We start from the raw sequence: 16,839 nt of genomic DNA, 5'->3' as shown, positions 1-16,839 counted from the left end.
CATTTGGCGCTGCACATAAAAATGTCTAAGTGGTGCTTTGAAAGAATATTAGAGTCACAGATTGAGGAGGTACTTGGACCTTCTACTTTCTTGGAGGCAGAAGAAAAATAATTAAATCATTTTAACAATGATCAATATAAAAAATTAAATAACAAAACAACTAGATAAATGATTTCTATCATTCTAGTAACTCCACGCCTCGTCTGCTTTCAATTTTTCTAAACTTCACAACATAAACTGATGGTGCATAAATTATGTGATGGTGTGGATAATGCAATCGGGTATTAATATTCAAACAGATCTACGTCTTTTGAAGACCTGACACTAAAGTATTCTACCACTGCGTACATTCAATAAAGGAGGAATAAATTTTGCCTAACAGTAGTTAATATAATAGTAATGGACCAACATTGAATCCGACAATTCCTAGCACTGGATTCTAATGACGAACGTGCTATTTTGTCTTCCAATACCTGATTATCAGGCAGAGATACTTTGACAGTCTTTTCACTCTCCTCCCTTGATGTCATCTGGAGTGAACGCCGGCTAGAGCCAGAATTTGAGCGCGAGAGCATAGGAGGCCTTCGCTTGGTAGCACCACGACCTGCCAGAAGATTGTTCAGTAGCGACGGACTCCGAGCGCAAATGAAGGCATGAAACGAAGATACGGTGAACACTCCTAATTTGTTCAACGTGTTCTTTGTAGCACGAGACACGTGGGTCAAGAGACTCTGGAAACAATTTAAAAGAACGGCATTTTGTAAAACACTTGTTAATCACATATTATGAAAGAAAGTAAGTTCTCGAGATCATTTTAGAAGACGTAACTTCATATCAATTTAACGCTATCCACAGCGACACAATAAATACTAGCAAATTAACAGTATCAGCCTGATACATATAAGAACAGGCAGACAATTATACAAAAAATTTAAAATTCTAAGATGTTCACTTCTGAAAGTTTCTTTCTCTTTGGCTGAATACACTTTTCACATTATAATACCTCTCCTGTCAGTCTGATAGATATTTTAATGAAAATATTGCTGCCTTTTTTTTAAGACAGCACACAAAAAACCATTCCGTGTCAACACCTTTAATTTCATCTCCACATCCTCATTCGCATTCTGTTCACTGTTGTCTCAGTCAACAGAAATCATCTACCTTTGAGATAATTTTTTTCTTTGGAAAAAGCCAAAAGTCTCAAGGTGTCGAATCTGGACTATAGGAGGATGTAGTACAATTCTAACGCTGCTTGTTTATATCAAAATTGAAATAAGAGCATAATATATGCAGGAACGTATTATCATTATCAATCCCATAAAATGTTAAAGCATTGTGTGTGAAACATCTGCATATTATAGACCTCTAACAGTAAAATCTTGTGGCATTGAACGTTCGTACAGAATGTCTAACTGGTCATAAAATATTATACGTCAATCATCCACACTTTCCGCTGCTTTTCTTTATTTACGGTGGTGAAAAAACTGTGAGTTTTCAATTAGCTTCTTTGCTTTTTTTTTGTTGGTAATAAAACACCTGTAATTTATCAATTATGTGAAGGAAAGCATTAAAAATGGTCTTTTAGATTCTTGAAACAAGGAGATCTGGTGTTCATTTTGACTGGGCATTGATATCGGAATCACACACACTCATTTCATCTCCACGTCAGTACATAAGACTGCATGTGCATGTTCACCAACTACTGAAACCGAATGCATTAGCGAGGTCACAAATAATAAACTACAGTTATATTCAATACACTTTCATTTGGAAGGTTTAACGACATCACGTTCGACGCTCACACTCCACAGATTTTGTCTCTGTGCCAGGATTAAGATGACTTTGGATTACCTTTGGGTTTGGAAGTTCTCCGCTCTGCAAGCTCGCCATGTAACAGCGCAATCTGAACTGTTCACAGTGTAGGCGTTCCAGGTTCTCCTCCCACTGAACAATTTGGTTGTTGATCTGCTGCTTTGTTTCAGGATCCGACACTACGCTTTGCTGTAGGTCTGCCATGTGCTTCAGTTTGTGGTCCTGCGCACGACATTAAAATTCAAATTCACAGGGAACAGCACAGGAGTAGATCCTTTCTTACCTCACACATTCCAACTGAAAAACTCTGTGACGAAATGTTCGATAAATAAACCGAAACGTAATTTAATAATAAAGATCGCAAAATACAAGTTCTTACGGAAACAAAATTGGGTAAGTGTTCTCTGTGCAGCGCACAAAATTCCAAATGTGTATCTTATGCCACATCTTAAATATGTGATATCAAATAGTTCATATGGCCAATGACAGATGACAGCATCACCGTCCCACCTCACAAGTTTGAACGTGTTACATTGGTACTGCCTATTGTATGAAATAAATAAAGGTACAAATTTGGAGTCGCATCCAATGGCATACATAATATTTACGTCAAATTTAATGAAAATTCATTAAGCTGCTCTCAAGTTATGTGTGTACAGACAGGCGCCACAGGTAATGATGTCATTGCTGAGGGCCGTTCGCAACGGCATCACGGAGAGTTGGAACACAAAAATATTCAAGAAATGCATCCACCCATTACATGGGCAGCACAAGAACACCTAAAAATGCAGTGAATAGAAAAATCTGAATGAACCACTTCATTTTGTTTGCATAATTATTTCAAAGAGGATTAGAAGGTTCGATATACAAGTGGGATGGTGGAGACAACACACAATTTTGACAAAATCATACATAGAGAAAGTAGAACAGTATAGAAAACTTCATCAACTGCAAAACCTTCAGCAAAGATTGAATGACAGATTCACTTTTTTTTTTACAGGTTTGTAAGTACAAAATATCAGTCAGAATGGAGAACAAAAGTGAGAAATATTTCTAGCAGATTAATGACTGTTCAACAGTTTTAAATCGATTAAATCTTTTGTTAAATGTAAGTTGTTACACGCTGTGAAGGAATTATATATAAGATCACACAGAAACTGTGTTTCTTCCAGCGTTTACATGAATTGGGACGCATACAACGTAATAATCTTCCCTTTCTTAATACAAGTTTATTTATTGATCAATATTTCCATTGCAGAGTCATCTGATTAATCATGCAGAAATGCAATTGATGATATGCAACCTGACTGCTTCAAGGAATATGTACCAACTACTAGTCATACGCACCGATTCAATGGCCTTCTCCAGACGAAAGATCTCTTCCTGCAGCAAGTGTAACGTGCCCGTTTTACCTCGATGACGTGCAAACGCAGCCGCACAGGCAGAATGGATGCTATTCACCCAGTTCTCCAGCTCAACTTGACACGGAGCCTGAACATAACAGTGGACTCAAAAGAAATGAACTCGCTATGAAGGATCCTATCAAGAATCATTAAGTAGCCAAGATTCTACCATCTAGTGGCGAATGGCGAATGAAGGAGAACATCGCCATGCATTTTTAGTTTTAAGAACAACCACCAGATTCTTGAAGGAAAAGGAACAGAAGATACTTCCAAGGATTAATTATTTTCTATGTACATTTCTTAGGGACCAGAAATGTGTTCCAGGGGGCTTAAAGGAGCTTGCATGAGTTTCTTGTTAATTTTTAGCTAATTATCCAAGCCCTTTGTCATCAGCGAAGAAAATACCAAATTAATACAGGTGATACGCCAGTATCAAAACATCAATACACGCGTGTCCATGTGTCGACTTATCTTTCCAAATTCCACAAGAAATTAAAAGTAAATACATCTTGCGGGTGTGAGCCAATCGTTAAGAATTGTACTCTGCCATTTCTTACGGCAGCCTCAAGCCCGCGTGTGAGGGGAGGGATGGTAAGCGAAAAGAAGGCGCCGAGTCCGACATCCATTGAAAAGTTAAGCAATAAATGAAACATTCTTCATTTGGTTTCTATTTCAGCTGCAGGAATACCACAGAAAATAAAATTACGCTAGTAGATCAAACACTGCATCGTCCTCAGAAGGTCCCAGGTCCGAACCTTGACCCAGAGACCGGGTATCCTAACTGAGGGTTTTCTTGCAGTTTTCCTCAGTCCCACAAGGCAAGTACCAGCAAAGTACCATAACTTAACATTATTTATTAAGTATCCTGTCATCTGAAGCTACATATTGTGACCTGCTGACAGAACCGTTAAACAAACCATACGAAACACAGAGGAAAATAAATTTTATTTTAATCAAAATACCAATTTTACAGTTTCAGACACTTTAAGTAATAAAAACCGCATTAAAATCAGCTGATTCACTTACCTGGAAGAGGTAAGCATCCCCAAAAGCTGTGCTGAGGCAGAATATGTAGTCCCTTTTTGGGTGTTCTGGTATGGGCTGCATTATGGCGCCATCAACGATAATGAGGTGCTTGGGGGCCGCCTCGACAGAGCGTCCCTCTCGGGAGTCACACGGATAGAAGAGAAGGGTTGTGCCCTTCAGACACACCCAATAGCCCTTCCAGCCTCTCTTGCGCGCCAGCTCTATCTGGTGCTTTTTCCGAAGCAGCCACTTCTTGACGCTGAGGAATCTGCGACAAGATTCAATGGGCACCGCCTGTTTGTCCGCTTTTTAGTCTCATATTTTGTTTCAAAATATGAAGAGAAAAATCGATATTTCTAGAAATTGCAAGGCCTAATAAACAATGTATTTAGACCATAACAAATTCAGAAAAAAAATCATGAGAAGACTGCGCCAATAGCATTTCCAGTTCCCTGGTCGATGGAGGACGAAGACAAACCCAGAATTAAAGCTGCTGAGATGAATTTCATGAGAGCAACATCGTCTCCCGACTGAATGTTTACTATGCACTTCATATTTTAATATTTTCCGTCAAATCACAATTTTTAATAAGATGATAAAATATAAAATATTTAAAATATCGAATGATATCGAATGATCGATTTACAAATTGGAACGTTCCAATTTGTAAATCGATCAATCGATGCGGAACGTGAAATGATATTTTAAATATTTTATATTTTATCATCTTATTAAAAATTGTGATTTGACGGAAAATATTAAAATATTAACTTAATTCACAATATGACGCAAATGTACTACCTTATGCACTTCATGTCAAGATCCCATAAAAATATCAGAAATTTGTCACTGATTGGTGCACCTAAATGTAATATATAAGCAGGAAGAAATTATCATATAGAATCTGAAAGTTCATTACAGTGTTCACAACAGCCACCCACCGGTCGCTATCCCAAAACAACATGAATCCAGACCAGACCCAAAAGCGTATTCTGTTTAGATCAATTTTAATATTATCCTATCATTTTCCAGTCTCCCGCTTACACATTCCCAATTAGTTAAACTGCAGTCGTGTATATTTTTATGTTTACGCTTTCAGACATGAGATGGGAAGTAAAAAGGAAATTCTGAACTGGAAGATGACATCTCCCCAACGCCATTTACACTTGAAGGCCACGCGCTGCGGCGTCAGACTCACCCCGCCTTCCTGACGGCGCCTGTGCAGTTGAAGGACGCGGCAGCGGTGCCTGTCTGCTTGGCGCGGTACGGCGAGTTGTGGACGCTCTCCTCCTCGTCGCTGACCGCCGTCGTCAGGGACATCCGGTCGTCGTCCGACATCTGCAGAACGGAGCAACAGAAACATCAACACTGGGTCTCAGGATAAATCCTCTTGCCACTCAACGTCGCTGTCCGAACAGACCATCGGTGTGACTCGCAACTCCTTCGAAAACGCTGGATTAAACACAGGCAGCCCTCGATATTCGTCGATTCTCATATCCGTCGATTTTTTAATCTCCCGCCATTCGTAAATATTACACAGAGCGTGTGATCACATATCACATGTAATAAATGGTTAACCCTTTGAAGACGAAGATCGTCTGAATATTATTTACGAATTCAGTCCGTACCGCGAAGAAAACACTACACCTCACCATTACGAAAATCAGCTGGTTAACCCTTTGAAGCCGAAGCTCGTCTTCATAATATTTACGAATCCAGACCGTACCGCGAAGAAAACACTTCACTTAACCATTAGAAGTCGAATCAGGCGGTACCACATAAGATTTAACAAAAGAACATCCCGGTCAAAGCCTTAATAAACAAGTCTAAATCTTTGTACTTATTTACCACAAAAACGTGACGATCAATTACATAATCTCTGAGATGAAATGGCATTTTAATATATGATTCCGAGGATCAGTTGATTTGACTTCAGATTCTCCTTTCAAAACCCACGGAAGAAAAGCGATGACCAACATTCAATTCACACCTCACGTGCAATGGCCAAACCATCGCTCATTCTCGATCGCTTTTCGCCGCCCTGATGCACGTGCAGTGGTTCTTTTCCGGCTTGAAGTGACAAGCCACTCGGCACGGTGACCTACTTGGAATTTCCGATAGATGGCAGTGTGCGAACTGCTACAGATGCTCCAGATTACAATGGAGACAAGAACGAGGCTCCTTCAATGTTGAAAGAGCACACAAGTGCCTCTCCACCTCACCGACCTTCTCAAGACAGTCCTCACATGCAATGTATTCATTTCGGACAAGACAGCTTTAATTCAACTTGACCGAAATTTCAAGTCTGTGCAGTAGATTAACCCCTGTATGTCTAGGCAACCGAGAACAGTGTAACATCGCAGTGTATTTAATATCAACATTTGTCTATTTTGTTGTTTTTTTGTAACAGACGACGACTTCCTGGTAAAAATCACGGAGCTAATTCCTTATTGCACAAATTTCCAGTATCATCCATAGCTGATGTTGTTAACTAACTAGTTGGCTTACCGAACCCGAAGGTTCATCACCGAATTAACCAAAGCCCTCCACCAGACCAACAAAATCCAGTCTCCTTCAACTCCTCTCTCCCATAGATCCCGCCTGACATTATCCTCCCATCTACGTCTAGGTCTCTCCAGAGGTCTCTTCCCCTCAGGCTTCCCAAATAGTGGACCCAACCAACCAGATGGCTTATGAAACCCAAAGGTTCATCACCGAATTAACCAAAGCCCTGTCCTGGGCCAACAAAATCCAGTCTCCTTCAACTCCTATCTCCCGTAGATCCCGCCTGAGATTATCCTCCCATCTACGTCTAGGTCTCCCCAGAGGTCTCTTCCCCTCAGGCTTCCCAAATAGTGGACCCAACCAACCAGATGGCTTAGGGAACCCGTAGGTTCATCACCGAATTAACCAAAGCCCTCCACCGGACCCTGTCCTGGGCCAACAAAATCCAGTCTCCTTCAACTCCTATCTCCCATAGATCCCGCCTGAGATTATCCTCCATCTACGTCTAGGTCTCCCCAGAGGTCTCTTCCCCTCAGGCTTCCCAAATAGTGGACCCAACCAACCAGATGGCTTAGGGAACCCGTAGGTTCATCACCGAATTAACCAAAGCCCTCCACCGGACCCTGTCCTGGGCCAACAAAATCCAGTCTCCTTCAACTCCAATCTCCCATAGATCCCGCCTGAGATTATCCTCCCATCTACGTCTAGGTCTCTCCAGCGGTCTCTTCCCCTCAGGCTTCCCAAATAGTGGACCCAACCAACCAGATGGCTTACGGAAGCCGAAGGTTCATCACCGAATTAACCAAAGCCCTCCACCGGACCCTGTCCTGGGCCAACAAAATCCAGTCTCCTTCAACTCCTATCTCCCATAGATCCCGCCTGAGATTATCCTCCCATCTACGTCTAGGTCTCCCCAGCGGTCTCTTCCCCTCAGGCTTCCCAACCAATATTCGGTGCACACCTCGTAGCAACCTTATATCTGGTATCCCCGATATGTTAGTTCATGGCGTATCAATGAAACGAAATGCATCTCATGACAGCGCATGCGCAGAACGTCATGCGATAGAATTCCAGTCAGGTCACTTTTTCTTCATTATTACTGTACAAGAAATTGTAAAACTGTTGCAGGATTGTTTATGTTGGCTATGCTGGACTGAGTTAGACTGGATTTATCTGTGATTGTTTAAGTTCCGTTACGTCGGGTTAAGTTAGGTTAGGTTACGTCACGTGATGGTAGATATTGGATATGTTAAGTTACATTAATTTAAGCTGTGTTCGGCTTCTTGTTTAGATTGTTTTAGGCCGCATCAGTAGAATTATCTGTGGAAGCAAAAGGCTAACTCGTGAGGACACCTCACACGACTAGTTTAATTCAAATCTCCATGAATATCACAGGGCATGAGGCCTACGTAAGTTTGTTTCACCAGGTTTGGTAAATTCGTTAAACAGAAAAATATTCTCCATTTTTAAATGATATTTATCTTCAGTCCTGAAGATGGAGGCAGTACGCTTCTCCAAAACCCTGGAATCTACCAACCACACGACGCTAAAACCTAAAGAACACCGCCATTAAAATCTCAAATTTCAGTTTTGTGGTTGAAGACATCGCTTAAAACAATACGTAGGCCTATATATATATAATTGTTTTATTAACGCGACGTGTTAATCAAAATGCAGATCCTAGTATGTTGAATCAGCGATCATAAATTCTGAAATCGCTGTAAAGTTATCTGGATATGGACGAGTTAAATCTCTAAACTTTGCTGTTTCGTTTACGTAATTAAATTCTTAATTAAATTCGTCTTTCTTGAGTAAGGGACGCTGTTCTTGAGAGTTTGAACAAAGCAAATATTATTCTTGTATTAATGTTTTCAATTGCCCGTTTATTTAAATGGGTTATTTTCTAATTATTATTAGAATGCTTGTAAAGTAATCTGCTAATTATTATCATCATCATCATCGTAATCAAAAGCTATACAATTTCAACTTCGTACGACAGAATAAATTTGTTAAGTCCACGTACTGAGAAATTATTTGTGAATTTTTAATGTATCTACTTAAGTAAGATGCAGGCTTTCTAATTCAAAGGAGATGTTGGTCACTTAAACGAGTGTAGGAAGTTTTACTGACTGCCATTTTTAAGCCACGGACGAATTAGTTTACAGACATTCGAGGTCTTCAGGGTTTCATGGGGAAATGTTCAAGCTACTGCTTACTAATAAGAAAAACTGTAGTATTATGCACTGTAAATGAAAAACACATTTTTAAAATAGTGTCGAGGAGAACATTTGAATATAACCGGCAAGAAAGATTAAGACACGAGAAGCTGCAGATAAATGCTTAAAGACGAGCTAAAAAAATTCGTGCTCTTAACCAGGCATTATTAGCGTGGAACAACTGAGGAAAAAGGAGAGAGGACGCGTGGAAAAGTTTAAAATGCGAACATTAAATTACTTCGGCTGGAAAGTGATCACTGTAGAGAACTGGACATAGATGGATAGAAACTGAAGCATTGTGATCAATGCAATGAACAGACGGCAGGAAGTTTCTCGATTAGATGAGTTACTATCAGCTTCTCACGAGGGCCTCTGCTCCTTGCAGTCAGGTGGTACGAACGACAACAAACAAAAAACCATATTATTCCGTCTCTGGGTTCGTGGACACGACAGACAAATGACGTCACCGCTCCAGCGCGGTTTACGGCAGGCAGATGTTTTACCTTACTGAGAAAGATGGCGTTGCAGCGATCTGGCGCGATGCGCCAGTGCTGGTGTTTGAACCTCGGACACCCGATATTCCTGTCGCCATTGAGATTCCTTCCGATCAGAGCCACCACATCAGAAGGCGTCCTCTTGGGCTGATGGAGGTTCCTGCTACTGCTCCGGCGCCTTCTGTCGTCGCCGTCGGCGTCCTCGTCCAGGACCCAGGCGCTGAGCACCGTCTCTATGAAACTGAAGAGTTGCTGTACGTTGGGCTCCAGGAAGTCAGAAGTCAGCAGGTTGTCACCGAAGTGCACAGTCTTGTTCCTGCGGCGACGAATAGCACTGGACGCCACATGGTGAGGGCGACGCCCGTATCGGGGCAGGGTGGAGGACGACTCCACCATCGCTCCACGTTGGCTTCATCAATCCATGTTCCCTATGCACGTGTCTCGTTCAACTTCCTCGCGGAACGAGCGAAAGAAGGCATTTTTTTTGCAAAGCGTAGCGACACTGTTACGCCATCTGCAGTTCGCAGAACTCAAAACAAAAATGGCCACTGAACACTTCAACAACGCGTCAGTGCGTGTTCCATTCGATCCTCACTGTTAAATAAAGCATTCAGCGTATTTCGCTGTAGACACAGAAATGGCAGCTCGCACTGCAGCACCGAACCTAGTAATCCTGTGCAGGCGAGACGCTCGAGCAACATCGCTGTGACGTCACGAAGCCAGCCAGAGGTCTCCACATGCAAGCAGGGTGGTTGGCATGGCAACGCGCGGACCGCGGGGTGGGGGGAGAGAAAGAGAGAGACAGATAGATAGAAGCCAAGGATCAATGTCGCAACGTGAACACGCTTTCTTGGTTTACATGATCATTGTTCAATGCGAAGGATTCGAGTGAAGATACGTCCTTAAGGCTTTGACCGGGATGTTCTTTTGTTAAATCTTATGTGGTACCGCCTGATTCGACTTCTAATGGTTAAGTGAAGTGTTTTCTTCGCGGTACGGTCTGGATTCGTAAATATTATGAAGACGAGCTTCCCCTCCAAGTTGCCACTGCAAGCTTCTCATGCAGCCCTCCCTATTTAAATTAATCAAAATTTACCACCCCTTAACGCCGTCAAAATTTACCCCCCTCCCCTCAGTAGGAACTTCTAAATTATATATTAAACTTCCAAATTAATAGCCTCAGCTTTCGCTAATACAAAGTTCAAAATTCCGCCTTTTATGCCAATCACCACACTAACGCCTTCACTCTTACTTTATCCTTAACAGAAGGACGAGCGGGCATTGCCTGGGGACCTTCTAGCTATAAGATGCTCTTTCTCCCCCCCAGATATCGAAGTGTCTCTCACTTCTCCCCCACCAATTTCCTCTCTCTCTCTCTCTCTCTCTCTTCCCCTTCAAAGGGTTAACCAGCTGATTTTCGTAATGGTGAGGTGTAGTGTTTTCTTCGCGGTACGGACTGAATTCATAAATAATATTCAGACGATCTTCGACTTCAAAGGGTTAAAAACACAAATACTGAAATCGTCTGTAGTGTTCGCGTTTTTCTCGTTCAGCCGAACCCAGTTCACGCATGCGTGATAGATGGAGACATCTTGTCCAGAGAAAACTCGCTGATTCTTTCCACTTCAATTTATTTTATTTTGTACGTTTTATTCCTGATTTACCTGCTTCAACTTTTGACCGCTCGCGTTAACAAATCGTCGAATTTTAAAAGTATACGAGGTACTGCAGTTATTATTCAAACATGGCGACACTGCGAAAAGTTCAAGCCACATTCGACAAATCTGACCGAGACAGAAGTGATAAAATGTACCTAACAATAATATTAATATCGAAATTTATTGGTGAGGTGGCTCCAGAATGGAATTACAAAGCAAGGCTATTCTGGAGACAGCGCGTATCTGGGGGGGGGGGGGGGGGGGTCTTCGTGGAGTCAACCTATGGTCGGCGGGACACGTGGTCTACGGCAACTCACGTGACCTTTCTAGACATTTTTCCCAGCAAGAAAGTGTCCTCAAAAGAGACATTTTCTCTAAAGGTTTACAAAAAAAGTAATTTGCAGCATAATGTAACATAAAACAGTAGTTATTATTAACGGACTTTAGTGTCTTTTGTACAAGTTAGTGGGTCTGCATCTTGTTTAAAATCACTGGTTAGTAATCTCAACAATTAACACAAAATATCTCCGGTGGCCGCCATCTTATTTTATAGGTTTAAACAAAACTGATCCCCGATTGCATTTTTAACGTACGTAATGCGATAACAAATTCCACTCTAGTGCTCAAATGAGTTTTTTACAGTACGTCATTGATCGTGATGTTCACTTGTCGTGATTCAAATCTCGCACCGGCCTAAGATTACGTACAACAAATAACAGTCTGATTGTCTGCGGGTCCTTTCACTCGATAATGAACTTGGTCGGGCCGGAGGGTGGAAGGGAGGGGATACGAAGACATGCGCGCGTCTTCGATTCAGACCACGTGACAACGATCAAATTAACGGCCATGAAATTTCCTCGCCAAGAACCTTATTCAATTGCCCTGCGTATAGCAACATGGTTAGATCTGTAACACAACAAACCTTCCGTTGTGACGCTGGCGAGATGAAAAGTCTTGTTTTATCGATCAAAACCTGTTAAGGACTGATGGTCTATATTAAAACAGATCTTGTGTGACCTCGAATCAGAAAACCTTTAAAACCAGAGGCACCCACTCTTCTTCTATTGATGTTATACGAGGTGCGATCGGAAAGTTTCAAGACTGCGCCTATAAAAACCCGTACACTTATCTCAGGTATTAAATTCATCCATCACCCTCGAAGTAGTTCCCCTGGGAGTGAACACAACGATCCCAGCGCCGCTGCCAAGCCTGGAAGCATCCCTGGAAATCTTTCTTTGTCAGCCTGTCAAGCACCATCTGCGATTCTGCCTGAATCTCTTCTATCGTCTCAAATCTCCTTCCCTTTAGCTGAATTTTCATCTTTGGGAAGAGGAAGAAGTCACGCGGAGCTTAGAAAGGAAGTTGGGCTCGGTTCTTGCAAGATCTTTGAGCTCCTGACAAACGCGAAGTCGATTCTGCTTCTGGTCCTCAGACAGGATGCGTCGCATGTGGAGTTCTTCCTTTAGAATCAGCTGACAGGTCCCATAGCCTATCCCAACAATGTCGCACAAGTCGTTGATGGTACGACGTCGATCTTCGTGAATGGCCTGCCGAATCTTCGTAACATTTTCGGGCGTTGTGCTCGAAGATGGTCGTCCAGAACGCTCGTCATCATCGACAGAGGTTCGGCCATTTTTAAAACGTGAATGCCACACAAAAGTTTGTGCACGACCCATTGCGGACTCCCCAAATGCTTGCTTTAGCATTTCATAGGTTTCCGTAGCCGTTTTGGCGAGTCTTTGGCAAAATTTGATGCACACGCCATTCCGAAATCGCAGGAGGGTCGGTGTAATGCACTACCAAAACGCCCGTAACTAAGAAACAAATGCTAATGCGATGATGCCGGCTGACACACTGATTCACTATGAATGTAGGCCGCACCCCCTAGCGGCAGAAGCTCGTACTACATCCGGTTCGCCCTCTATTGACACAGTCTGAAACTTTCCGATCGCACCTCGTACGTTGTGGTAAAGTGGTTAGCATCCCGGCTTCGTTTTCTGGAAAAATCCGGGCTGAAATCTCGGCTCAGATCCCGTGTAACCTTACTGAGGTTTCCCCGTGGTATAATTTGGTCGCTCCATGGAGTGACTTAAAACTTAAAAGACGTCACGACAGCTTTAGGCCTTGAAGCTGGCAAATGTAAATGTCCCAGCCGCGACATTTTACACGAAGAATTTCTGTGGCTACAAGGCCAGCGTTCTAACCGCCAGATTATTCCAATCAGCAAACTTACGACGGAAATTACGTGCCCGAGAACGTAACTCAAATTTTTACAACTGATTCTATTGACAAAACATCTTCGAGTTACGCGTTTTCGAAACACACGGCACTCAAACGTGATCCCTCTGCAGACAACGCACTCATGTCACATGTTTCTTTGTCGTAATATTCATTCACAAAAACAAATGACCGCCCGCAAGAAAAACAACATGGCCGCCATCGCTTGTATTGACCTGCGGTCTCAAGGTCACACAACCCGGCAAGATACAAGGTCACTCTCGCTGTATTAAAACTGCGTTAATTCAAGTGACAACCCGATTAATCCAGCAATTCAACAGGTTCAACTGACGAGTGGCCTCTGCGTTGTTAAAAGCACGACAATTCTTGCGAGAAAGAAAATAGTACTACACTACGTAACATGCTATTAGCCTATTGTGATTTATATACATCATAGATACATACCAGAAGCTTCATAATAATGGATTCTATTCTCTTTCGGACCATTTTGAGTCGAATAATTCAGTTCTATTGTTGAACTAAGTTAAAGTCTTTGCCCAAACTCCCAGCTGAACAGACAAGGAAGTGACAGGTACTCGGTTTACGACACTCGCGACAATGGAAACCTGCAAACCACCGCTCACTGTGAACTCGCGCTCATTCACGTATCAAAAGTTTCGGAGTTCTGTTAAGATGGCCCGGGAACACAAGCGGCGTTGAGGGGGCGGTCTGCTCCTCAGTCGTTCCTTGCGAAATCGACCAGTGACGTCACACTCACGCGCACGCAACAGATAATCGTACATCAGAATGAAATCATCCCCGATCTCTGACATCCTAAAATCGTGTTGGATATTTCTCCGAGTTTAGTCTCTATGACCAACGATCGCGAACGACTACAATTCAAAAGTGTAAATGCGTTTTACAGAATTGTTCCGTCCTGTTTGTTTATCGCAAACAATCCAGAATCCTTCTGAAGATACGAAACCGTTTAGATATTTGGACTCCTTGGATGGGGGATCGGCCTGACGTAATCCCTCTACCTACACAGAAAAAGTACACCGAAAAACGGGGGGGGGGGGGCCAAAGCATGCATAAATCTGGTTTCGAACCTACGATCCCCAGCGTAACAATTATTTTTTAAACATCAGTCCGTGTTCTTTAACGAAACTTGGGGCTTCCGTCTGAAAAGTCTAAAATCTACGCTAATTTCGCTATTTTCTTATAATCCTATTATAAATATTTCCTTCGCTCATAACAACTTCGTGCCTTTCATATTTCGTGGTACAATTTGACCTTTCCAATCGGTTTAAAATAGGACATTCATCCACTTCGCTGCCTCGCATTGAATCCATTGTATTTCCGTCTCCACGTCACTTCACCGCGTAATATTCTCAGAAAAAATATTTTAACCAATTTTCTCCTTTTTTCCTATTAAATCAACATTTTAATGGGGATTGAATTTTATGGACACAAAAAGTCGAATCTTCCTGTCACTATCGATTACTACGAAACGTCCTTTCCTATCGAAACCTTTTCATTCTTCGTATTATTTAAGTTCTTAATTTTTTTTTTACAGTTTATGTTGCCAACACTGTGGATGAGCAAATTTCAGGGCTGGAAACATCCCTAATATAATTTAATGTAAAGCTTCAAATTCCGTGTGGCAATAGATCTTTTGAAAATAAAATTTGTGTGACGTCCATCTGAATTTTTGTGTATTTACAAATTCATAATGAAACATTCCTACACGTTCACGATTACGAATAAATTAGTTTGACATTTGAAGGTTATGTTTGGTGAAGTGAACGCAATCATAACTGATACTAATCAAAATTATTCATAAAATAATTAAATTCCGTAACATGATACCAGAAGATAACGAAGGATATTTTATTAGTCTGACATCTTCAGGAGAGAGTGAATTTAAATGACACAGTAAGTTCTAAATATCTGTTAATTACTGAAATAAATAAATTGTCTTCTTCGCCACGTAATTAATTAACAAATAATTCTTTTGACTGAAATTTTAGGGCATCTGACAACACGTAGGTCATTTACGTAATATTTAACATTCAATTCTGTCTTCAAAGAAAACAGAACTCGTGGCTCCATTTTAAGGATCACTTGATAAGTGACGTTTAGAAAAATAATCACTTCTTATTCTGAGCATCGCTTGAAACCCTTAAATATATTCTGCGGAGAAATTTCACAAACCGAATGTCGAATTAGTCGGTACATACAGTTACCACTTAAAGTTTAAAGCGTTAAAATATATTTACCGTAAGAGTGTGATTCTGAAATAAACCTAACTAAAAACAGAATTAAGTTCAGAAAATGTCCAGGATTTGAATATATTTTTGATGATAAAGGAAAATGGAGGAACTTTCAGCGTAAGTTCACGTAAGCATTTTACGAAATCATAAAAACGTCAATAGTTTGGAATAATTCAAAATAGTTATAATTTGTTAATTAAAGACTGGAAAAAAAAATTATCTCAGTTTCCCAACGGAGAATATCCGACTCTTCCAACTTTAAACCAGGAGAGAGACCAACAGGAAGGAGAAATGCTTTCATCAGGTTGAGTTTTTCCGAGCACATAAAATGATATTTCAGTAATTCCTTACCTCAGATGACGTAAGATAGCAGAGACGTGAATCCGTGCTCTCGATGGACGCCTGCTGCACGATGCCATAGCGAGACTCCCGGTCACTCATGTAGTCAGAACGTAGACTGTCCTGGCGGTCAAACAGCCCCCTGCACAACCACCGTCAAATTCTAAGTTTCGTCTGAATTCAACGCCCATAAAAGCTCCTACTTCTTGTGAGGACGCGATATTAATTATTACACGTAAATTCACGATAAACATGAATACAGATAGAAATACACCCAACGCTAGGCTCAAACCTCCAACCACCAAATATAATCAAGTTTTAATCCGTGTAAATTTAAAAAAAAGATTGAATTATAGTAAATTTGTAAAAGTTTAAAGCCTGTTTGGAGTATGGAATGGGAACTCGCCTCTGCTCGAATGAATCCGCGCGGTTGGACTTGTATCCGCTGTCCCCCAGACTGCCCTCGTGTCGCAGGGAGGGCAGAGAGTCCCAAGGTGAGCGCCTGTGAGTGCTCTGCACGGAGCCCGACCTCCAGCCATCGGAGTGACGGAACCACTGGGCACGGGCAGATTCTCCGAGACAGGACGTGCACCTGCGGCGAGGCAATCGAGAAATTCCCTGTTTTTACAAAAACCCTGCCACGTTCACAAATTTTTTGTAAAATTACATTCTCTGTATCTTCCCACCTACGTCTTAGTCCGCCAAGTGGTCTTTTACAACAGTGGTATTCAACCTTTTTTGTTCGCGTATCCCCAGATATAATTTCTCTTCAACTTTGTACCCCCAAAGTTGTTGGTGTATAATTCAAGTTACACATAGTATATAATCTACATCTAAAATAAATTAAATAAATTACATTACTGATTATTCAGTGTTTATCATAAAATAATATATTT

The 16,839-nt window shown here is 41.5% G+C and overlaps 1 protein-coding gene and 1 long non-coding RNA gene across 18 annotated transcripts in view; one reads left to right on the top strand and one right to left on the bottom strand.

The window, feature by feature from the left end:
* The window catches only part of LOC147875153 (uncharacterized), a 63,807-nt gene extending 57,175 nt beyond the window's left edge, over window positions 1-6,632 (top strand). For 2 of the 3 annotated variants that reach the window (XR_015534704.1, XR_015534702.1), the window contains exons 3-5: window positions 1,983-2,205; window positions 3,071-4,033; window positions 5,341-6,632. This is a non-coding gene — a long non-coding RNA (uncharacterized LOC147875153). The remainder of the gene's footprint in view (window positions 1-1,982; window positions 2,206-3,070; window positions 4,034-5,340) is intronic. The other variant, XR_015534705.1, reaches the window with a different exon arrangement.
* The window catches only part of sif (guanine nucleotide exchange factor still life), a 101,814-nt gene that overhangs the window by 41,568 nt on the left and 43,407 nt on the right, over window positions 1-16,839 (bottom strand). For 13 of the 15 annotated variants that reach the window (XM_087346792.1, XM_087346791.1, XM_087346779.1 and 10 more), the window contains 7 exons: window positions 16,350-16,535; window positions 15,956-16,085; window positions 5,440-5,579; window positions 4,242-4,509; window positions 3,160-3,303; window positions 1,852-2,034; window positions 474-731 (listed from right to left, as the gene is read on the bottom strand). In XM_087346792.1, coding sequence (XP_087202918.1) covers window positions 474-731; window positions 1,852-2,034; window positions 3,160-3,303; window positions 4,242-4,509; window positions 5,440-5,579; window positions 15,956-16,085; window positions 16,350-16,535 — 1,309 coding nt within the window. Of the gene's footprint in view, window positions 1-473; window positions 732-1,851; window positions 2,035-3,159; window positions 3,304-4,241; window positions 4,510-5,439; window positions 5,580-9,465; window positions 10,148-13,796; window positions 14,007-15,955; window positions 16,086-16,349; window positions 16,536-16,839 lie in introns of those variants that run through there. The other 2 variants (XM_087346811.1, XM_087346804.1) reach the window with 2 other exon arrangements.

The sequence above is a fragment of the Zootermopsis nevadensis genome, unplaced genomic scaffold (genome assembly GCF_977971745.1).
Source record: "Zootermopsis nevadensis isolate Lab colony 2312 unplaced genomic scaffold, Znev_1.0 Znev_ptg000001l, whole genome shotgun sequence".
Classification (NCBI taxonomy): domain Eukaryota; kingdom Metazoa; phylum Arthropoda; class Insecta; order Blattodea; family Termopsidae; genus Zootermopsis; species Zootermopsis nevadensis.
Note: the sequence above shows the minus strand (reverse complement) of the source record. Positions and strands in the feature narration are given on the sequence as shown.